Genomic DNA, 24,659 nt, shown 5'->3' on the forward strand with positions numbered 1-24,659 from the left:
CTTTTCAGGGAGAAAACGTATGTGAGTGTATTCTCAAGTGTACAGTTTGTAAGGAGAGATCCTGTACGAGTTGGGATTCCAAAAAGCCTAAAATCACATCAGAATTTGGTGTTGTATCAGTACAATGTGCACCTACTTTTTTGTTCTCTCTTTCTTACCAGCAGATTAGACACTATTCACCAAAATGAAGCAAAACCAAGCTAAAAACATTTACAGTCGTATTGCTTAGGAAAGAAAAATCAGCTTAACAACTTCTCCCAATTAAATTTATGACAAACTACTTAAAAAGATGAATCTTATTTTTCCACAAGAACAGTTGAGCCTAGAGACTGAGAAATGACAGACGAGGATGCTGGGAGTGCTCCTTGATGCTGTTGCTTCCACAAGGAATAAGTCAGCCTGGCTTGGCTGATGGTTTCTCTAACCCTCTGTTAATATTTCCCATACAGATTTCAGACATACACTATGGAAGGGGTCAGCATTTGCAGCTCTTCACAGAGGCCGACCTCCCGAACTACCTGTGAATTATGGGAAACCACCAAACGTGGGTGAGTTTTGAAACACAGATGAGGTGGTTTTTCCTTCTATGTGTTATTATTAATGTTCCATCTTAAAGTTACTCTTTCTGGCTTAAATGTTAATTTGGGTTTTCCTTAGTGGCTTTTTTTGTGATGTCACCATTAATTAATCTAAAAAACAATCCTCACTGACAGTAGAATAACTGTTTTTGCACTGTTCTGTTTGCAGCCTTCTATAATATATGCACACATGATAAATCATTGTGTTCACGATAAATGGCTTTGCACATCACCTTCCTGTTTAAAAAGAAATAGGCTTTAATCTATTTGTTACGATACAGACAAGTAAAATTGCACATGCCCATATGATTGAATAAGCATGGTCACAGGAGCATGTAGACAAGCTTTCATTCAAGAACTTTAGCTGGAATAAAGCACCTGGTTCCCATATAACTTCTGTGTCTCAAGAATTCGTTTTAGTTCAGCTATGACAGAAAGCAGACTACTTGTAACGTCCTTCTCTATAAAAGGAAATAATCACCAAACTGACACTTGTATTTGCTTTCAGCTGGATAAAAAACTTGTATAGAACTTTAATGTTTATATGCATTCAGCTTGTTTACCATCAAAGAGCTGTTTTGCACTTAAACTGAAAGATCTTTTGCTAGTACGGTCCAAATTTTCATTAACCATTTTTACAGCAAACAAGTTTGATTCTTGCAGGCATAAATATAAGTCCTGTCTGTCATGATTTCTTTTCATATTGGGATGTTTTTATCTGATCTGATTATATGATAACCATGTGAGTTTTTGTGCAGCTGTATGGACTTCCCCAGATTTCTTAGGGGGTTCATTCATGTGCATTTCTCTTATCTGTTGAGTGGCAATCTCTAATGGGAAGTCTTTCTTGAACTCCATCCAACTAGCATGATTAATGTAACATAAAAATCAGAATGCTGGGAGTACTTAGGATAGTGTTTCTTTCTGGTTTGTTTGTTTTTTGTTGTGTGTTTTTCCTTCTTTTTCCTTGTCTAATCTCAGGAAATAATTTATCTTTTTTAAGGAGATTCCATCCTCCTTCCCAGCCATTTCTCCTCTAGAGATGCAGGGATCATGGTGACAATCTTCTGCTTTTACTATGTCTGTTCCTCTGTTTATGTTTCTGTACTTTCTCACTGTCTCTCCTTACTAAAAATTAACCTTTGTCTGACATAAAAGTGACAAAGTCGAAGCTGCTTGTGGTTGAAACCAGTGGCACACTTTGCATAAGGTCTGTGGTGTTCCAGCAACAGTGACAGAACAGTGAAGTTAATATTGATCTTCTGTATGAAAAAGAAATGGATATTTGCCTAGAGCTTGTTCATAATTAACTATTTCCTTAGTAGATTTCCTGCTTTTGTCAGGTAGTTTGAGCTATGCTGTGTCACTTAAAAAAGAAGGAACTATTTCCATATATTGGGAAATATATATATATATATTTTTCTGGTGAGTGGTGCTGCAGTGTCTGTGTCTTGTTTTAGATCACTAAACAAAGAAGTACTCACAGGCTCTTTAATATTTCAACGTGGTTGTGAATTCCTGTGCTGTGCTGACTTAGTCAGCCTGGGGCAGTCAGACAGGGACAGCCTGGAGGTCTCTGGAAGTACTTGCTGAAGTGCTGGAAGAAGTTGTGCTGAGGGAATGGGTGCCCAGCATCACGTGCAGTCATGCAATGAAACCGCTGTGTAATTGCCTGTGCAGACAGTTAAGTCATGTGTAGAAATAGTGGGTATAAAAGTATTCTTATATCGTTTTCATTCTACTGATAAAGATTTAAGCTTGCTGCCAGCAGGGTACCATGGTGAAGCTGATGAGCGTGGCCTTTCAGACTGTTTCTTTGCGTTAGAGTCCTCTGAACTCATTGCAGTGATGCCTGTACTTGCGCTAGAAGTGCTGGGTTTTTTTGGAAGTGTGTATGTTTAAGGACCAAGGGCTCAGAGAAACAGAGAAATGCATGTGTCTTACTGCATGGCACCCCGAGATAATGCTGCAGGTTGGTACTTCTGTAAGCCAGGGCTTTCCCCAGCTCAAAAAATCAGGAGTCCACATTCCCACCAGTGTGCTGCAAGAAGGATCACATAAACTGGGTTCATTTATCATCAGTCTCTCCTTCCTGAAGGGAGTGTGCACCAAGTTCTATGTGGCAGTTGGGAGTGTTTAGGAGATTGTGAAGGTTGTGCATAAGGAATGTTTTGGCTGGTGAAAGGCTATCAGCAGCAACAAGGCTCATGGCATCTCTGCACATGGGTAGCAGTCGTGTTAACAGCTAGAAGAGCAGAACTGCATCTGAGAAGGTCGTTCTGCTTGCAGAAAGAAGTTGCTTCATTACTTAAAAAGAAGACTAGATATGGTCATAGTTAATATTTTAGACTTTGAGTATAATAGCTTTATTGTACTAAAGAAAACTAAAAAAAAAGGGCTCTTTATCTTCTACTTAGGTATTACACCCTTTAATCTTCTACCGAAAGATAGGAGAAGTAGATTTGTGTGTGGCTTGTTGTTTTCTGATGTATGTATGAGCACTACTCTGCAGTTCTTTTGAAGGCAGTGAGAGTTTATGAAGTGTGGGTAGATTGAGATCTTGGTGATGGCTTTGTGTGTGAGGTAAACATTCATTTAGCTTTCTTACAGTAAGAACCAGGTGCGTTGAATGCTTCCTTGTTTTGGTTCAAAGATGCACTTGTGCCTGGCTGTTGTTACACCTTGTGAACGGTGTGTCCTTGGTGTGAGTTACAACAATGAGCAGTGGTACATTTCCAATAGAGAACACTGCAGTGCACAGAAGGTATTGTGGTTATTGGGAGTACATTGAAATACAGTTAGACTTTTTTTGATTCACCCTCCTGTGTGTGCATGGTTAAAAGTATTCAGAGCCACCTGAAACTGTTTCAAGGCAGGTAGGCTGTTACTGTGTGTTTGAATGCCTTGAAAGGCAAAGAGTTACTGTGTTGCTCAGTTGCTACATCTCTGCTTTTCCCTTCCAACTCTCCAGCAGGGGGGTAAGGGAACTGTAATGCTCTTAAGAAGTCAGACGTTAAGCTGGTTTGTCCGAAAGCAGAAGGTACCATTGTGCTGCATTTATCACGAAGGGATCTCTGTTCCATCCTGTAAGAGGTGGGGAAAGAGGATAGAAGTTTCATTTTTGCTTTGCTAGGGGAGGCAGTTTCTATATAATAGAACAGTTCCTATATAATATCAGGTATTGCTTGAACAGTAGGAGGATAGTAAATTAATTTGGCTTAGTGCATTTTGCTTCTTTAGTACTGCTGGGTATGTGTTTTTGCATGAAAAACAAATATTGACTGAAGATAAGGTCATGGTGGGAGCCTGATGATTTTTTTCAAGCACAGGCTTCTTTCATGCTACTATGCCTTTGTCCTAATATGTTTTGTTGCATTATCAAAAATAGCCCAAATTTCAGGGCATAAAACTGAGAAACAAAAATACTTTCTGTAAACCTGGATCAATTCATTTTTCTGCTCTGCTTATCTCTCTGCTTGTGTCTAAATGGTGTGTAACCAGTCTGTAACTCTTTGAAAGGATGCTTTTTGACTTTGTAATTTTCTAACATCTTCTATGGTATTTTTTTTTCCCCTGGTGTTTGCGAAGACAGGTAAAAAGTATGATGATGCAATTAAGAAAACGGGTCAAGTTGTTCATTATGCTGTTAAACTAAGGCACTCCAGAGCTTCCCGTGGCTCCTGGGAAGTCCTGCCTACTGCAATGTGCAGTACACAAGATAAGGGGATCTGCAGGGAGCCTCCTATTGCAAGCACTCTGCAAACCCACCAATACAGCAGCACTATATCTTGAGTGGCGTTCAGAGAGAACTGTCAAAACTCTGAAGTCAAAACTTCAAGTGGTATGAATTAGGACAGGTAAAATTAAACACCAGGAGTTATCTCAAATTATACATAGGATCAAAGATTAGAATTAACGTCTTTCTGTATTCTGCAGCCACGATGATCTTCCTGCAATGGAGTTCCCTGGAAGTCAATTTCATGCTTAGTCTCTCTTCTCATTTCCTAGTGGAAAGGTTCATAGTTACCTCCAGCAAATCTGCCAGCAGTGTTTGTTTCCACCTCATGCTTTTGTGCATTGGGGTTTCAGCCTCTTTCGGTCAGGACCCCTAGGAGTAATAATATTGATATCATTTGTTGTTGCAGTTTTTTGGTGCTTGATGCTCTTGACTGAAGCTCTTTCCATCAGTGCTGCATATTTCTTGTTCTTATATTGTGATAAAAATGAAAGGAAGTTTCTGCGACTGCCAATAATGAGACTTTATGGAAAACATATAGAAAATCTTGGATCCTGACATATGATGTAGGGTCCTTGGTAAATGAATCTATTTTATTGCATATTAAAACACAAACAAACAAAAGTGATGCCATCCAAAAATAAATTTGTGATAATTGTTATATGGGAATTATGTATTACTAATACTAAATTTTCAAAGTCCACGGAGTATATCTGTTGGCATGTTCATGATCTGAACTCTTGGATTAACTTGTGGTGATTATAAAAACTGTTTTTCTGTCCCTGAGGGCTTGGTATGGGAGGCATTTCTATTTGCCATCTTCATTAATGATCTTGATGAGAGGATTGAGTCACCCTCAGTAAATTTGCAGATAACACCAAACTGGGAGGGAGTGTTGATCTGCCTGAGGGGAGAAGGGCACTACAGAGGGACCTGGATAGACTGGATGGATGGGCCAAGGCAAACTGTGTGAGTTTCAGTAGGGCCAAGTGTTAGGTCCTGCATTTTGGTCACAACAACCCAGGCAACCCTACAGGTTTGGGGGGGTGTGGCTGGAAAGCTGCCTGATGGAAAGGGAGCTTGGTGTACTGACGGACAGTCAGCTGAATATGAGCCAGCAGTGTGCCCAGGTGGCCAAGAAGGCTGATGGCATCCTCATTTGTATCAGGAATGGTGTGGTGAGCAGGACTACGGAAGTCATCATGCCTCTGTACTCGGCATTGGTGAGGCCTCACCTCGAGTACTGTGTTCAGTTTTGGGCACCTCAGTACAAAAAGGACATGGAGGTGCTGCAGCAGGTCCAAAGAAGGGCAGTAAGGCTTGTGAAGGGCTTGGAGAATATGCCCTATGAGGAGAGACTGAAGGAACCGGGGCTGTTTAGTCTGGGGAAAAGGAGGCTGAGGGGATTATTATTATTATTGCTCTCTTCCAGTATCCGAAAGGTGCTTACAGCGAGAGCAGGGTTGGTCTCTTCTCACTAGTGACTGGAGTCAAGGGGAAATGGCCCTAAGTTGCACCAGGGGAGGTTTAGTTTGAATATCAGGACAAACTTCTTTACAGAAAGGGTTGTTAAACACTGGAATAGACTCTCCAAGGAGGTGATTGAGTCACTGTCCCTGGATGTGTTTAAAAAGCATTTGGATGTGGAGCTCAGGGACATGATTTAGAGGAAGGTTGTTAAAGTTAGGGTAGCATGGTTAGGTTGTGGTTGGACTTGATGATCTTTAAGGTCTTTTCCTACCTGAGTGATTCTATGATTCTGTGAATATTTATTAGGAAACCAGGGGTATCGTGTGTTGCAATGGGTTTTGAAAACTTCTTCCTTCACGATTGTGTATTTTTTGGAAAACTGTACTGAATGTTCTGATAAGATGGCAGAGGTTCAGATTTATAGATGATAATAGTTGTTATCAAACCTTATACTGACACAGTATTTGTTTACTCTGAGTTCTAGATGCAAAATCCAGGTCTTAATTTTTATTATTACTTTTTTTTTCTTCCAGTAAACATCCTTTCTGCACGGCAATTAACTGGATGTGGACGTTTCAGCCACTTGTTCCCAACATCCACCTACCAACAGATGAAGATGCACAAGAGGATATTGGGGCATCTATCTTCTGTTTACTGTATAGCCTTTGATCGCAGTGGGAGAAGAATATTTACAGTAAGCCTAATAATTTTACTTTTCTTTGAAGATTACTGTGCTTTGTTTGGTTTTCTTCTTTTTTGAGTCCCTTAACAAGCCTCTGTTGCCAATGGAGACGGAGAAACAGCATCCAGAAAAAGAAGGGGAGAAAAAAAATTGATAGATATGAAAATCCATCTTTTTCTTTGTTAGTTTTCACTTTTCACTTGACTTGATGCTTTAAAATTGCTTCTGGCTCTGGTAGACTGAAACAGCTATCTACAGCTATCTACTGACCAACCCTTCCAGAAGAGCCGTTCCAGTCCAGATCTTGTAGCTCTCTCTTGAAATGAGTGCTCATTTTTATTGGTTAATCGACTTGCTGAATGGCACCTGAATTATTCTGGACTTTGTAATTACTGTGTGTGCTGCTTGCTGAGTTCAGTCTTAACACTTCTTTTTTTAAACTACATTTTACCTTTGTTAACCTTGGAAATCCTGGCAGTCCTCTTACATTTCAGTAAAAACCTGGTGACAAAGAGCGAGCCTCATTACTTAATCTGCAATTTACACCTCTGCTAAATGTACTTTATAGAATTCATAGAATGTCGGTATATATTCATATGAATATATGAATTTTCAGTTTTCCATTATATATACCATACATTTCTATGACACTGTGCTTCGTTTTTGTTGTATGTATTTAAAAAACAGCAGATTTTTAACATTAATAACTAATAATGCATTTTAAAACAATGAATGCTAATCCCTGTCTTGGCTTTTCTTTGCCCTTGTCTCTTATTGATAACTATCTAGCACAGTTTACCTGCAAGGCTAATTGTTATCTTTGTTTTTTTTTGCTAGCTTTCTCACTAATTATGTATTGGTCAGAGATATTGTTATGGTAATTACTCCGAATCACAGTGAGGGCCTTTCCATTTTTATCTGTACCGTAAAAAAAAAAATCTTTCTCGTCTACAGTTTTATGAAGTACTGAAACTGGTTTGTCTATGAACTTATGTGCAGCTAATAAAATGTAATTGAAAGTCAAATGGTGTTGGCATTATGTGTAGTGTTACTGGTATCCTGTCCCAAACTCAATTCTCTCAGTTGTGTGTGATATCCATGAGCTCTCTTTTAGCGGCCCAACTTTCTTCCATTAACAAAAATTAAACCTCATGGTGCAGCTGACTGGCAGCTCTCAGGACCTGTTAGAGGTTTTGAGATGCCTCATGTGCTTAAGTTCTCATTTTCCTTAGAGCTCCCTCCAGCCTTATAGTCACCTTACGTTTAGAATTGGACTGATCCTGCTGACGCAGATAAGCATGCCTGTTAGAAATACATAATTAAACATCTCATCTGAAATTTGGTTACTACTGAAGGTATTTAGAGGTGTTATCTTCGCAGTGTATATTAGTACATATCAAAACAGCATCTTCTGTTTTACAAACATCTCAATTCCTGCCATCACAAAATGATTCCCAAACTCAGATGTGTCTGTATGGAATCTCCCTGAAGTTGTTCATCTGGCAGCTCATGACCACGAGGTGCTTCAGATACTTGTTCATCCACAGCTCGTATGTGAATCATGGACACATAATGTGTGTATTATTTTATATAATCTTTGGAATTTTTTTTTGGCATTAGGGGTCAGATGACTGCTTGGTCAAAATCTGGGCCACAGATGATGGGCGCCTGCTCTCAACGCTGCGGGGACACTCAGCTGAGATCTCTGACATGGCTGTGAACTATGAGAACACACTGCTTGCAGCAGGCAGTTGTGATAAGATTGTCAGAGTGTGGTGTCTTCGAACCTGTGCCCCGGTTGCAGTCCTGCAGGGCCATTCCGCTTCCATTACTTCCATACAGGTAAGGAATAACACTTCTTCATAAGCTGTTGAAATAAAATGGTGCTGACAAATGTAGATTAGCAAATGGGAATATAAGTTCTCTTTCCATTGTGACTGTTTGAAAAAAAACAGGAAAATCTCATGCACATAGAGAATTACAGTGGTATTCTTTCATCTTGTTGCCCTAGTCAGAGGAACTAAGCTTGTTTCCTTTCAGAGTTAAATTTTCTATGGCAAAAATAGACTTGCTAGTCGAAATGTATTTATTTTTGTTTCTATTTTCTTGGCTTTATTTTTATGGAAGTTCGTTTTCTATTTTTGTGCTTGTTCCTACTCTCTGTAATCCTGAAGAGAAAGTTAACATGCAAATGAAAAAGATTCTTGTCAATATTCATTTGCGAACTTGTAGCATGTAAGGGGGAGAATGAAATTAGCTGATTGAATTCAAAACTTCATTTTCAGTTCTCTCCAGCAAGAAAAGGCACAACACGATACCTCACTTCTACTGGTGCTGATGGAACAATCTGTTTCTGGCAGTGGCATGCTAACACCATGAAGTTTAAGTAAGCCTGTTCAGATTATTGTTATTTTGAAAAAAGGACAAATTTATTTGGAATTTTAAAGTGGAGAGGAATGCTGGGATAATTATGGGCATGTTCTTTCTCAATGAATAAGTTCCTTGGGGATGTGTTCTGCTATATACTTGCTGCTGGATGACTATGGTGTGACTGCCATACATAACACCAGCGTGTGAGGCAGAGAACACTTTCTTACACGTGTTGCAGAGTCCATGGCATTACAGTGCAGAGTGGAAGATATTTTTTCCTTTGTGCTTTGCTAGGCAGTGCTGTGGAAGAACTTAATGCTTTCGTGTTTAGGACCACATCCTTGTGTGAAATGTACAAGCACAGATATTTCATTGCTTTTGATCAGAAGAACACGGGTCTATAAATGTCATCAAACCCACACCTAATAGAAAATAAATCCTGTTGTACAAATGGCTTGCCAACTTCTATTTTAAATAGATTTAAGTTGGTTAATATAATTAACTGTTTTCAATTTAAAAAAGGGTGGGTTTATTAATAAACAAATGAAAATAAGCTCTATCAAAATAAGGTATGAATTATGAAACAAAGAGTTTTAGGATGAGCGTGGTGACATTACCAGCCGAGTTGCAGTGCCGGAATAAAGTAATAAAGAGTAAAAATGCTGTTATGTCACATGTAGGGATCGCCCTGTGAAATTTGCGGAGAGGTCCAGGCCTGGTGTTCAGATATCTTGTTCATCTTTCAGTTCTGGTACGTATGCAATATCAGGTAGTTGGAAAGTATAATTACTTTGGTGGGTGACAAGGCTATTACTTTTTTATAAATACAAATGATATCTAAGCCTTTTTCAGTTAATCACAGCACTGTCAAACTGTGATTGTTCGAATCTCTTCATGCAGATTGTCTGTTTCAAGCTACTTTTTTGTTTTTCTTGTGTGTGTGTGTGTGTGTATGTGTGCTTGTTTCTTTGTTTAAAATTTGGCTTAATTGTCTTTACCACCTCAGAAAGAAGTCTTTCACTAGAGATTTTCAATAGAAAGTTCTTGAAATCTTCCAGACAGGTGGCTTCTGTTTAGAGATGGCTTTTTTGCCAATTCCAGATCTGGCTGTATTCTAGAAGAATCGGTTCTCCTTACTTAGAGACTTCTTTGGGCTTCAGTAATTCACAGTGTTTCCTTCAGGGCACTTCTGCCCTCCCTCTTTCCCCCTGGCTGCCCAGGCTGCACATGCTGCTGCTTAACAGAACCGTGGAGGCCAGACCAGCCTGGGAGTGCAGAAGGGTGCAGAGCTGTCTGATTAGTGAGCAGCTATTCAGTAATCTATTTAGTACTGAACAGTGAAATATAGAATAATCTACTGAGTGATTTGTAAGTCCTTATGTTCTCTTGTGTGTGTATGAAAATATCTGCTTCAATGGCATCCTTTGTTACAGCTCTAGTGATTCTTACAAGCAGAATTGTGTAATTTCTTATTAATTTTTGTTACCTCAAGTTGAGAACTATTCTAGAACCATGCAACCCTTAACATGATCCTTTTTTAAGATCTGGAGTCCTGAAATCATTAAAACCATTTCAGTGCCGTAACCTACACAAGCACCCACTTTTTTTCTGCAATAACATTAACAGTGCAAACAAACATTGCAAGAAAACAATCACTCACTCCCAGTTCAGCAATAATTTCTCTAATGCACTTCAAATAGATGTGCATCCATACTTGGTTTGACCAGTGAGGATATTCCCTTTCTATTGTTCTGCATAGGCTGACTGAGAGCACTGTGGTAATTCCGGAAGTTATGGGGGAAAGCAGCAGAATTAGTTGATGAGAGCTGTAACTTGCAATTTTATCTTTCTTTGGTCACAGCTGTAAAATGTTGCAGACCTCATTGCTATGTTAAAGTTGATATAGTCTGAAAAATTACAAGTTAAAGCAAAAGTTGTCAGAGTTGACATTTTTTTTAGGACGTGTGTTTGTATCACATTGAGATTTTTGGTTTAAAACTTCTTTAAAACCGCTTCTTTGGCAATAAAGTAGTAATTGAAATTAGTTGTTCCTTGGGTGACTTTACTTTTCACCAAAACCACTGTCTGTCTTAGGTGGCATGTTCATTGCAACAGGTAGTACTGACCACGTGATAAGAATATATTATTTGGGCTCAGAATCTCCAGAGAAAATGGCTGAGTTGGAATCTCACACGGTAAGAGACAAATCAGAAAGGAAATCTTCCTTTTCCTCCCTTCTGTACCTTATTTCACGAACTTAGGCTTTGTATACACTGTAATAGTGTAATACTTTGTTTCCGTCTTTAGAGTTTGTTTGGCTCCCAGTACTGTGGTATTTTAATGCCTTGAAATTTGTAGTATACTTATTTTAAAATACCCCTGAAGCCCGAGACATGTGCAAAATATTTCATGTATTTTATTTCATCACCGCCCTCATACCCCCCCGCAAGAAAACCTTTATTCCAGGAAATGGAGGGACTGGGTGATTTCATTTCATCCCAAAGAAAGTCTGTGATGGGGTGGGGAATTAAAACAGTTTTCATGCAAGACATTATTATTCCTATTAAATTTATTCTTGAATATCTAACTTGATTTGTGACTGAAAACCATGTAATAAAAAAGATCTCAGAGTAATTCTGGTTTTGGAGTATGGCATCAGACTGGATCATTTAGAATGCAAGGAAAACTTAACAGTATCCTTTCTCAGATGATGCAGAAGGATTCTCATTAAAATTGAAAATATTCTGTATATCTGTATAATAAACTTCAGTGCTAGTTTCCAGGTTTCTGAGTCTTGATGGTTTCTATTAAAACTATTGAATGTCTTGTTTTTACTGAAATCTGATAAAGAGTAGTTACTAAAATAATGTCAAATCTGTCTTCACTTCTTAATTGTTACTAAGAACAGAGGATGATAGTGTTTTTTGTTGTGTTTGTGGTAAACAATATATCAGAAAGACCAACTTATAACAGCACTGATAGGCTTCTCAATGATGAAGAGCTTGGAGCATTTATCTTTATACTGTAATAGCCCAGCTGCACACTTTAATAATATTCTGTGCATTAGGGCTGTGGACTAAATTGATTAACTGAACTTCAGTGGGAGTCATGAATCCTGTGTTTATGCCTCAGAGCTTCAAGTCAGTAAATCTAGCAAATGTTTTGCTGTCCGGGAAGAACTTGACTTCTGTATTCAGCACATCAGCATTGGAATAAACTGAAATTCCTTTGATTTTTTGGAGTTCTGCTCAGTACCTCGGACTGCTGTGTGCCTACCCCTGAAAGAGTCCTGAGCTGGACACTTGTTGTCTGGACCTGGGGACATTTGTTGGAGCAAAGACTACCTAGTACAAATAGCCAGTACAAGTATTAAGCGAAATAAAATAACGATTTTAAGCAAATATCTAAAATTTAATGCTAGTTTCTCAACAATTAAATAGTGGAAATAAAAACAACGTTTGTTTGCTTTTCCTGTTGTTGTTGGACAAAATATTTTGAACTGTTTTAATGTCCTACCTAAAAAATTGCAGACTTCTTTTGCATGCTGGTAAGTTCTTCTTTTACCACTGTATGGAGTGCAATACCTACCAGGCCTTGGGGATGCCAGTAGTACCTTACTCTGATTAACAGTGGAGTGTTAAAGGTACAGGGTCCCCAGGCAAGGTTTGCCTTGTCACACATTGCAGGAAGACTGTGTTCAGGTACGAGCAGAGCTGCTGCAGCTTCTTCCTCCTAAATATGCAGGTATTGGGGAGGCTGAGCTAGAAATCCTTTGCATCTCTCAGCTCCTTCTGGAAGGCTGTGGATGCACTGCCTCTTTGAGATTTTTCTTATCCAGTTCTGACACAAAATGCCTGCTTGGGGAATTTTTAACAGGGGATGTGACTTTTCTTGAAATGGTATGATAGTGTATTACAGGAGATGCTTTGGAAGGTGTAATTTGCCAAATAGCAGTTCAACAATAAGATCTTTTTGGATGAGTGTTTCATCTTACTAAGCACTTACTACTATTTTTTCTCCCCTCATTTAGGATAAAGTTGTCGCAGTCCAGTTCTGTAACAATGGAGACAGGTGAGTGGCCTCCCTGGGAGTTTTCCATTGAAATTATGGTATTTAGTTTTATAAGCAACTTTCAGTACTTAACAAGCCTACCTGTGAGGTGAGACACAGGAAGGATACAAAATTTGGTTTCCTACTTACTCGGTTTAAGGAGAAAAAAAAACAACAGCACCAAGAAAAGCCCAGTCACAGAACATTTTTCTTGTTACAGCAGAAGACAGCAAGACTAAGCTTGTGGATATGGTACACATCTTCCACTACACTTTACATAATTTGCCTAAGATTAATCAGAGCCCATGTGTGACAAGCTATGATTAGTGACCAACATCCTAATGTAAATGTTTTTATGCCAGCTTTTGCTCATTTTCCTTATTTTGCTTGGCAGAAGGTTTAAGGGATTTGTGCATGCAGGAGCCATCCAAGCAAAGCAGTGCCTTTGCCAGAGCAACTGCACCTGTACTCAGAAACCTTTGTCATGGAAAATTATATGGGAATGTACCGATATAACTGTACGAACAGTTCCTTCCAAGGAATGTGAGAGCACAAGTCCCACTGAGGGTATTAAGTCATGTAGTTGCTGAATATTATGCGTTAAATGGAAAAGTTATGACCGTGGTTTTACTTTATATTAAAAAAAATAATAAATAAAGCAGGAAAACTTGTCATGGGTGTATTTAAACACTCTTTTCGTGATGATGAAGAATTCCAGGTCAAGGCATGTGAAAAGATGAAACAATCATTGTTTCTGTATGTAAATGTAATACATTATTAAAGGAGTCAGCTTTCCTGGGAAAACATGTTATCCAAGCAGCTTTTGTCAAAATTCTCAACAAAAATGACTTCTGTAATATTGAGGGTGAAAGCTTTAAGGTAGCTTTTGTGTTCAGCTTCACAGGCAGGGCTACTACTTTTGTTCAGCATGGATATTTCCCTTCTCTGTCTTCACCTTTTCCCTAAGTTAATGTATTATAATTTATGCTAGACTCTTGGCATGTCATTTCTTTTTCTTTGCTTCCACTATGAACTGCTCAAGGGATTTGCTGATGTCATGAAAAAGGGAATGTGCAGCTTGTATGAATTACGACATTGAAGTCATTCCAAGGCCATCTGCTAGCTATAAACAAATGTAATTAGTGTTGTGAGATATAAACTGTTTTCTGCTGTACAAAATCTGATATGAAAATTGTAACCTCAATGTCTTTTAATTATATTCTCTAGATCAGAGATGCACAAACAATATAAAGAATAAGTGTTGAAAAAGTATTAAATACATTCTAGCTTCTGTACTGACTTGAACACGTGGGCTCTTGGCTTGCCAAATTTTGTAGCTGCTTTTTATTCCGTGGTAGTAGTTCATGGAGATTTTATGACAGATTAAACGTGCCTGTTTGTGGGCATTTAAAGAGTAAGGCAAGAGTATGCACGCAAGTATGCATCTCCAAGTATTTTACTTGTATACATGAACCTGTGTGTATATTTGTTGCAGAGGGAATCACAGTCCTCTGCCAAACTCCTTAACAGTCTTAACACAGGATTTAGTATGCCCTGAGCAATGCTGCTGGTGAGGATAGAAAGCTCCATAGTGAAGCTACCAGACAGTGAGAATGTTAGAAGGGCATTTGGGTATTAGACCAGAAGCAGCAGTGACTTAATGCTTATTCAGAATTTCATGATTCATTTCTTTGTTTTTGTTTCTTACCTCCACCCCATAGTTTAAGATTTGTCAGTGGAAGCAGAGATGGAACAGCAAGAGTATGGCACTATCATCAGCAAGAATGGAAGAGTGTAGTCCTGGATATGGCAACTAAAATGACGGGGTAAAGAAAACTAAACAAAGCACACTGCTTACCATTGTTTACATAAAAACTAAAATTTTCCATGGAATTTAAAACTCTTTACTTAAAATTAAGTTAACTAAAAATGCATGTTTGTGCTGTACTGAAAATGCCATCGTCCTATCTGTTAATAAGCCCCCAGAAGAAAATATTAATTGGTATGTTCCTGATTCTAGTGATTGGGGAATACTTAATGTTTTATTGATGAGGTAAGAATGTCAGATAGAGTTCATTTCATGGAAAGAGAGTTGTAGTAAAGCCTTGTTGATCCTGCGCAGACCCGTATGTTTTTAAAATATGTATAGATGTGTTCAAAACATCTCTTGTTTTCTCTCACCTCTCAGAAAAGTTCTGGTTGTTATTGTCTTATTTTCCTCCGGTCATTAGTATTCATTTTATGGCATATATACTGTTTTATTTTTGTACTATGAGATAGAGTTAAAGTTATAATGAGTTAATTGAGTTTAAAACATTAAGAAAAAGCACAATATGTAATACGAATGTAAATATGGACATTTGGCAGTTTATAGTATTATGCAGCCATCATTACAAATAACAGACAGTTTATTTTGTGATTTCAGCTACTATTCAGATAAACAAATGTAGGCCACTAATGCTTATTTTACTCACTTGAGGACAAATAGCAGTAGGCAGAAGGTTGATGAGGGGTTTGACACTGGTTCTTTTCCATAACAACCTTCTTTCCTGTCTAAACACACTTTTAGATTTCTTATTTTAATCCAAGACCTGAGTTGCTTTGCAGAATTTCTTGTAATATATAAATGCATATCCACAGCAGTTATTAACGTTGCATTTTTCCCTAAGCTTTCAGGTAAGAGATGAGTTGTGTTCTTTGTGTTGATGACCGATAAGAAAAAATGTCTTGTAGAAAAAGACTTAATAGAAATGAAAGGAGTTATGGTAGGTGAGGATGGTTATTGAAGAACAGGAGGGAAACTTGTTCTTTTTAAGGAGAGTGAACTATAAATCTTAATGGTACTGAGTATTTTCTGTATCTAGCTTTTGCTACTGCAGAAGCTTCCCTTCCTTCTCCTTAGCCAGTGGTGGCCATGCTCTCCCTAACTTCACATTGATTTAGTGCTGTTAAATGTTTCTGCATGCACTTACTGATTTATTTCTTCTTTAAATTATGAATTTTCTTAGAAACAATGTAGCATCTGGGGAGGACAAGGTGACTAAACTGAAGGTTACAATGGTGGCTTGGGATAGATATGATGCCACTGTCATCACTGCAGTCAACAATTTTCTTCTCAAAGTGTGGAACTCATCCACAGGGCAGCTTCTTCATAGCTTATCTGTGAGTAAAGTTCAAGTGAATAATCCCTAATTGTTATAAATGAACTCTAAAAGTGATTTGAGGCTGAGCAGCAACCTCATGCCTCCTGGTAAGCAATGTTTTATCCTGAAATATGCCGACTGTCTTGTGCTTTTTGGGAGGATGTGTATCATGTGGAAAGGAGCTGATGACCAAAGTGCTGCTAGACCCTGCTGATTGCTGGCTGACAGGGGAGCCTATTTGGAGGCCACAGCTTCTGCCCTGACTAGAGGGCTGCAGCTGTCCTTGATACTGATTTTTGCTTACTTTCCCCTCTCCTTCTGTGCTGAGCTACAGTCTGAAGCAGCAAGTGTGATAACACCAAGCCTCTGACAAAATGTCAGCTAAGTACAGATGCAGTTCTAGTCTAAGATCTAATAAAATGAGCTGTTTTATATACCCTCACACTAAATATTGGCATATTCAGAGATATTATGTGGAGAAACATGACTTTCTTTTTTTACCCTGCTTTTAATGTAGGGTCATGATGATGAAGTGTTCGTTCTGGAGGCCCATCCATTTGACCAAAGGATTGTACTGTCTGCGGGTCACGATGGAAATATTTTCATTTGGGATATAGACAAAGGAACAAAAATTCGTAATTACTTCAATATGGTAAGAATAATCAGGGAAGGAGTTTTGTTTTTTTACATATGCTTAAAACTGGATTTGAGGGAAGAGTACACTTCATCATAGACTTTCTATGAGCAGTGTTACAACAAAATGGATGGAAAGTTCCTGCATATTGAACAGAAAAACACCTCTTCAGAAAACAACACCCAAATATGTTTACTGTGTGTTTTAAGTGTAGCAGCAAGTCTTCCATGGGATATGCTACATCAGAATATTATCCATTTAGATAGTTACGTATGTGCGAAAGATAGTAATCATTCTCATGGTAGAGCAATGAAAACCTGTAGGTTTCTGTGTTGTAATACAGTGCTGTGGTCTGGGAAACAGTATGGTTGTCTTGTGTGGCATCTATCTTAATCCATGCAGTGTCAGGTTTGTTGGTCTGATTCCACTGCTGAGCAAATGTAGCTGTGCTGCTTCAGTACCTGAGCTAGCTTCCTGGCACCTGAAGCTGTGAAACGTGCTGGTATGAAGCTAATACATGTATGAGTTCTTTGCCACTGGCTTGCTCTGTATCTTTCACTAAAATAAATCTAGACTTCTTGTTTCGGAACATACATTAAAAGTAGCATTGAAACTTCAGGGCAAAGAAGTAAGTTGACTAAATAGTTGAGTAGAAAAGTAAAAGCAAGTATTGAGTGAGTTGAGTGTTCAAAGAATTAGGATATAGTACTTGATGAAGTACAGCTGAAATATTCTTTCCATAGAGAATACATGGTTTTGAAAGGGATGCTCTGTTTCTATACAGATTGAGGGCCAAGGCCATGGAGCTGTTTTTGATTGCAAGTTCTCACCAGATGGACAGCATTTTGCCTGCACAGACTCTCANTGGACATCTGCTGCTATTTGGCTTTGGATGCAGTAAATATTATGAAAAGGTGAGTTAAGTGAATTTTAAGCTCATCTCTCTTGGCCTCATTTTGTCTTAGGAGTAGTTGTGTTAGTTTGTTGTCTCCCCCGTGCCCTGGACTAAATACTTATTTAATAAGGGAGCAGTTATTGTTTATCTAAATAAAAAAAAAAAAAAAAAAAAAAAAAAAAGAAAGAAAAGATTTAGATGAGAATCTCTAGACAAGGGAACAAGACAAGGGAACAAGAAGTTTTCTTTCAATTCACCTTGGCATAATTTACTATTGAATATTTGCATCAAGTCTTGATAATAAAACACAGTTGTGGTAGGCGTCTGTTCTCTGTCATAACATTTCATCTGCTGATTCTAAGTGTAGGAGTTGTGGTATGTAGGTATGGGAGCCATTCCAAAGCTTCACGACAGCTGCAAATGGCTGTTTATTTATTTACTAAATGGCTTTTCTTGCAGATTCCAGATCAGATGTTCTTCCATACTGATTACCGACCCCTTATCCGTGATGCAAATAACTATGTTTTGGATGAACAGACTCAACAGGCTCCACATCTTATGCCTCCTCCATTTCTGGTGGATGTTGATGGAAATCCTCATCCCACAAGATTCCAGCGGCTGGTACCAGGGAGAGAAAACTGCAAGGATGAACAACTTATTCCTCAGCTGGGTTATGTAGCTAATGGTACACTGTCTAAATCTTGTGCATAATACATATATTGCACAGTATTGAGCACCGGTTCAGCAGGATGGTACTGTAAAGATTAATTTAGTTTCTTCTGAAACAAGTGGTTTAAAATCAGTCTAGAGGTAGAAGAACAAATGGGGTGCCTTCATGGCATAAAGGAAGCATATGGGATTAACTAGATTGGAGATAAAACAAAGAGACTGCAGTATTCCAAAATCTGTGGACCTCTAAGTACATTTATGGCAGCATGTTTAAACTATTGTCCGATTGGTCTTGATGTGACTATGTATGTCAGTAAGGAAGAAGCAGGAAAATAAGACAGGCTCTGCAAAACACTGATCTCTGATAGAGGTATTCCATTGTTACCTACTGGAGTATAATTTCTTTCTGCTATTTCCAAGTGCTTATTTTTATTTTGTGTGCAAGTCTGTAGATGTAGGTTTTTCTTGTAGATGATCTTCTAAGCTTTGCTTCCATTCTAAGAGCAGAAAGATGGGTTGGAATCAGATAAAAATCCACAGGGCAGACAGCACAACTTAAAATTTGTTTGTTTCTATAGTGTTTGTAAATCAGAAATTAAGCATTTTGTAAGCAGTCGTGACCCTGTTCTTGTTAAGGTGATGGTGAAGTAGTTGAACAAGTCATTGGGCAGCAAACTAATGACCAAGATGAGAGTATCCTTGATGGGATGATCAGAGAGCTACAGAGGGAACAGGATCTGAGACTAATTAATGAAGGAGAAACTCTTCCAAACCCTCCACTGAATAGATCTCACTCTGTTAATGGAGGTAAGTTTCCCCTCTTTACCTCTATCATTTCTTTAGGTAAAGAGCAGTGAGATACTAATCGATATGTGTTCAAGTTTGTGTTTTAGGACTTTGTCTTTGAGGACACTTTCTTTTGTTCTTTTGCATATTACTAAGCTATCTGGGGCACTTGCTAATGCTGTCAAAGGAGTTAAATGTGGAAGATGCAGCCAATCACCTTACTAACTGGGCATTATCTGATTAATTACAACTGTTAATGTGTTAATTCCATTATAAACCATTTCTAAAAATAAAGTTCCCTATATTGTCTCGATGTCCCTTAATCACTATGGAGATAATACTTTCTAACTGAATAATGTCAAGTTAACAGTATGTAATTAGAGAATGCCAGTGGAATACATTGTTGTGACAGGCTAATGGCTTCCTTGTGAGGCGCAAATGCTAAAGCTGAGCATCAGTGTTTATAAAATAAACATGTCTGCTCTGTCTTAGTGTTTCCCGAGGAAGCTTGAGGTTGTTCTCCTGGTGAGTGTTCTGCTATTGTGACTGTATTTTTAATATGCAAAGTGATGAAAAATTTAAAGCAAACTCAGTCGGATATGAACAGCTGACTGTGAAGCAGCTGACTGAGTGCAGTTGTCATAACAGAGCAGATGCAATGGACTTGTGCTGCAAGTCATTGAAAATATATACATCACTAATAGATTAATTTTAGGTTAAATGATTTTACTTTTGTATTAGAAATTCCTGGCACATCTTAAATTGATAGATATGGAGCTTAAATGCAAGAAGGAACAAGAAAAATATTACTGGAAACTGCATTAAATACACTTTCACTTTGATCTGAATTGGTGTTGTCATGAATGTTGCTTAGCAGGCAGCTTCAATTCACAGGAAGTCCTTTCTGCTTCTTATGATAGGCTGATGTGTAATCCCAGTCCTTAGTTGTATTGGCAAAATATGTACAGATACCCCTGTGTTTGTGTGAGAGGGAATTTCCATGTCTGAGAGAGTAGAAATGAGTTTAGTTACTTTGCAGTACTGGCACTGTCAGTGTTTTTTCCCACATGAACTGACCCATTTGTGTGAATCAGTTAGAATGTATATGAAGTGATTTATATTTTAATAGCTGAATATCTCTGTGGAGGGTAGTACAATTGTAAATTCAATTCTTTTTCATGCTGTTAGCCATATTTAGGCATGTAGGAATTGTTGATGCTTTCCCAAGTAATGAGATAAATTAAGGCAGTGACATAGTTGTGTTTTCTGCTTGCCACCGACACCTCTAAGGTGTTGCAAGCCACAGTGATACTACAGAACCAAATACATCTGCAGTAGTCTGCAGCCAATATGTAAAAACCTTCATCTGAATCAAAAGACAAAGTAACCTGACATCTAGTTAGCATTTCAAAAAGATGTTTTACAATCATTAAGCTTTAAATTCTGGGTTTTATTAATTGGTCATAGAAATGAAGAAAAATCTTTTTACCTCCTCAGCTCTTCGAAGTCCAGCCTTGGAAATTGCATCTCCACCAAATGTTGGTCTCCGGAGAAGTGGTCAGATTGAAGGTGTGAGGCAAATGCATCAGAACGCCCCACGAAGTCAGATGGCTACGGAGAGAGATCTCATGGCATGGAGCAGAAGAGTGGTGGTGAATGAGCTTCCTCCAGGCATCAGCAAGTAAGAAGCCAAATGAGACAGGAAAAGAAGATTAAATTGTATGATGTTTAGTGGTTCTTCCATACACCTCATGTGGGTTTTAAAAAATGATTTTTCAGAAATAATTTCAGTTTTTTGGGGATTTGTTTGAAAATTCAGATAGTAGAATTGGAATAGTGGTAGCTTCTGCTTAAGGTTTAAGAATAGTAATTCTTTCTCCTTTCAATTAAATCTGTTTTCAGTGTTTCAAAATATACATTTTTCCATTTTAATTTCAATCTTCTGATTCTTCTGTCTTTCTGAAGCTTTGTTTAAAAGCAAACCCCACATTAATTGTAATACATTTCAGTTTCCTTGGAGTGAAATATACATGAATGCTGTTAGGAGGAGCTGTGCCCAGATTTCTTGTAGCAAGAGACACAGAAGTATTTTAATTTATAGAGAGATTATTGAGTATATAACGATTTAGTGAATAAAATGGATGTTTCCTGTGTATAATTAGGGTCCAGGAAGAATGTCGAGCTGCCAAAGGTGAAATTGAAATCGGTTTATACACTGTTGAAAAGAAGAGAAAGCCATCCCATACCTTACAACGGGTGAGCAACCATAAGTCTATAAAAGATGTCTTGTCAATTCTAAATCAAGGTTTCCTGGTTGGCACTTGTAGATGGGATAGAATTTATAGTCACTTTAAAAAGACATCTTTTAACTCCACAATTCACTACTGAATATGTACTCATTTTCTTTTTGTCTCTCCTCTCATGTGATTAAAGAATGATTACCAGCCAGGAAGTGGAAGATCTTTGAGAAGGAACCAGCGCAAACGCCAGCATGCATACCAGACCCGCTCTACAATTGAGCACAGTCAGCAAGGAGCAAGTCAAAACTCACGTGCACGGGAAGAGTCAGACAGCTCCTCAGAGGTCTGATGTGTCATGCAATTCCTCCCAAATGTAGTATATATTTATATATATATATGTATACATGTAGCGTATATTCTAGGTCAGATTCAGTACTTAAATTTCATCTACGTCTGCAGACTGTTGTTGAAAGAGATGTTGATATTAATCAGTGATACTGACAATAGAAGAACTTAAAATATACCAGATTATATATAACTATTTCTCAGTAGGGTTACATGCAAAGTAAAGAGAGACTGAGAATTGTAAATGCACTGAACATACAGAATAGCTATAAGGACAAGTGATGCCAAAATTTATTAATCAAGCACTTAAATAAGAATTCATTCTATGGTGCAAGTACTGTTAAAATTCTCACCAGTAATTACATAAGTATGTAGCATAATAATAAGATAAAGAAAGAAATTGTGAAATTATTTAAATTAGTCCTTAACTACAGTGCTTTCCTCAAGTAAAGCAGACTGTATAACTTGTTAATAAAAATGGTACATGTAAAACTTTGTCCCAGAGTGAAACCTTTTTGTTTTAATACAGGAAGATGAGACAGCTGGCACAAGTGATGCATCTGTGGATGATCCTGTGGCAACGTGGCAAAGTGACAGCAGCTCCAGGTAGATTTGTTAGCCTCTTTATTAAGTAATTTGAGTAAGATAAGTAGGACGTTTGCTTTGATATTGTGCAATGATTGCAAGTTCAGGAAGAAATGTTACTGAGTAAACCTTGCAAAGATACAGTTTTGTTACGCTGTATGTTTCAGTAGTTAACTTTTCCCTTGTTAATATGTACAAATTCCACAGTCTCTTTCTTAATGCTGTGCTTTCATGACTGAAAAGGACATGAGCTAATACAGATACTATGTTTTATGTGGGTATTACAATTGGAAACGTACTTTCAAGAGATTTTCTGATTATTTTCCACACAATTAAGTCACTTCTTATAAAGGCAGTCTATGAATCAGTGAGGTATTTAGAATAAGTACCGAACAGAATTCTTAGATTCACCAGGATTTTTCAATTGTTAAAATAATCTGCTAAGATATTCCTTAACTGTTCTTTAAGAGAGTGGAAATGTGCCTTAATCCTGACTCCTGTTTCACATAACCAGGAAAACAGGTTGAAGGTTTGGACGTTTCATTCCATTGTGTGAAAACTGAAATGCTGTTTTCTTTCTTACAATTTTATGTTATCTACAGTGATTCATCAAGTGAATACTCTGACTGGACAGCAGATGCAGGAATCAATCTGCAGCCTCCAAAGAGACAAACAAGGCAGGCAGCTCGGAAAATCTGTAGCAGTTCTGAAGATGAAAATGTGAAGGGAACAAAAGGAGTGGAGCAAAAACGAAGGAAACTAAAACAACCTAGAAAAAAGGTTGGCATTCTTAATTTGAGGGCCTTTTTTACTTCATAAATATGCATTTCTTTTTTTAAATTGTTTATGTTTTTCCTAATAATTGTTAAAGAAGACCGGCAGTGTATTTTAAAAGAAACATAGCCTCTTTATTTATGAACATCTTAATCTTCTGTTTTATTGATAATGAACGTTTCTTACCATCTGTGAGTTGGATTTTTGGAGGGTTCCAGCGTTTGATTTTGCCCTCTGTAGTTATCTTTAGATTGTGCTTTATAATCTGGTCTTGTATACTATGCCACAGTAATTGCAGCTTTTGCTCTAAATTTAATATATTTAAGAAACCAAGCGGACTGCTTTCAATGGAAGGGGAACCCAGTGAAGAGTGGCTGGCCCCACAGTGGATCTTGGATACCATACCCCGCCGCTCACCATTTGTGCCACAAATGGGAGATGAGGTAATGCCGACTGTAGCAGTCTTTAAATTCCCATCTAGGCTGATGAACCTTTTTCTTTTGGTTGGCTCTATGAAATTTAGCTTTCAATGACTTGTGGTCAAGATAGCTGACTTAGGGAAGCAGATGTTTACAGGTAGCTGTCTTATGTCCCTTTATATGCACATGCAGTTTCTGAATAGAAAGAAGAATTGTTTGTGCATTTTCAAACAAATCTGTATGCTTTGTAATGATCTCAGTTTTGAAAGTCTATACAGGAACAAAACTATCAGTAAAATAATTTTTTCTTTTTTTTAAATTCTCATTTAAGATCATATACTTCAGGCAAGGCCATGAAGCTTATGTGCGGGCAGTAAGAAAAGCAAAAATTTACAGTATTAACATGCAAAAACAACCATGGAACAAAATGGAACTCAGGGTAAGTTAAATGGATACTTCAAAGTGCTCAGTGTCCCTGTAGTGTTATCTTGGCATTATAAGCCAGTATGAGAGTGTTGGACTAGATGGCTGCCAGGGGTCCCTTTTGCGTTTCTATTTCTTTTCCCTCTTAACTCTCATTCAAGCAGAATTCACCCCACAAAAAGATGTTTATAGTTCTATCAGTGCTCTGTAATGATCTGAACATTTAGGTGGTATCATTGTTTTAAATGTGATTGCAACAAGTAAGTAAAGATCTTAATGCATGCATAAGCTTCCTTGAACAAGACGTAGTTAAACATATAATTGTGTATGTTCTTAAATCTTGGAAGAGTTAGACATTATACTACAACATGTTTTAACAGAATAAAAGTATTGTAGATTGTTTAGCTAGATATTATGCTTACAGAGTTCTATGCTTTCTTAACCATTTTACTTTGAATTACTGAGTCCAGTGACACCAAATGCTCAGTGTTTTCATATTATGTTTTGCTTTGTTTAGATTTCATATCTAGCAAAGAGCACAAATAAGTGCTAATATTCATATGCATATTAAAAGAATCGCTTTATTGGAAAAATATCCTGATATTAGTGCTAGGTACAAAGTGATTCCACCTGTAATCTTCAAAGACATCACCAGGGATGCCTTTCAAAGAATAAGGAAATGCTTTTTCACTTAGGATACCCATTTGAACACCTGCTTATGGTTGACAAGATGTGATTGTACAAAGCTAATACTGAATTTTCTCTTCAGAAGTAAGAGTTTCCTTTTAAATCCCCTGTATGTTGCTATACAAGGGTGAGAGGCCTTGGCTTTAGTCAGGAATAACCCCTGGTGCCATCAG

At 37.8% G+C, this 24,659-nt stretch overlaps 1 protein-coding gene across 1 annotated transcript in view; it reads left to right on the forward strand.

Annotated features, from left to right (window-relative positions):
• LOC107312795 (bromodomain and WD repeat-containing protein 3-like) overlaps positions 1-24,659 on the forward strand; it is a 49,718-nt gene that overhangs the window by 10,614 nt on the left and 14,445 nt on the right. Inside the window, 21 exon segments of the mRNA XM_015860503.2 lie at positions 450-548; positions 6,318-6,478; positions 8,087-8,308; positions 8,752-8,852; positions 9,517-9,587; positions 10,931-11,031; positions 12,867-12,907; positions 14,608-14,712; positions 15,895-16,048; positions 16,547-16,681; positions 17,448-17,525; positions 17,527-17,577; positions 18,018-18,243; positions 18,864-19,034; positions 20,511-20,694; positions 21,176-21,269; positions 21,447-21,596; positions 22,128-22,204; positions 22,786-22,963; positions 23,284-23,400; positions 23,708-23,815. Coding sequence (XP_015715989.1) covers positions 450-548; positions 6,318-6,478; positions 8,087-8,308; positions 8,752-8,852; positions 9,517-9,587; positions 10,931-11,031; positions 12,867-12,907; positions 14,608-14,712; positions 15,895-16,048; positions 16,547-16,681; positions 17,448-17,525; positions 17,527-17,577; positions 18,018-18,243; positions 18,864-19,034; positions 20,511-20,694; positions 21,176-21,269; positions 21,447-21,596; positions 22,128-22,204; positions 22,786-22,963; positions 23,284-23,400; positions 23,708-23,815 — 2,624 coding nt within the window.

Source organism: Coturnix japonica, chromosome 4 (genome assembly GCF_001577835.2).
Source record: "Coturnix japonica isolate 7356 chromosome 4, Coturnix japonica 2.1, whole genome shotgun sequence".
NCBI lineage: Eukaryota > Metazoa > Chordata > Aves > Galliformes > Phasianidae > Coturnix > Coturnix japonica.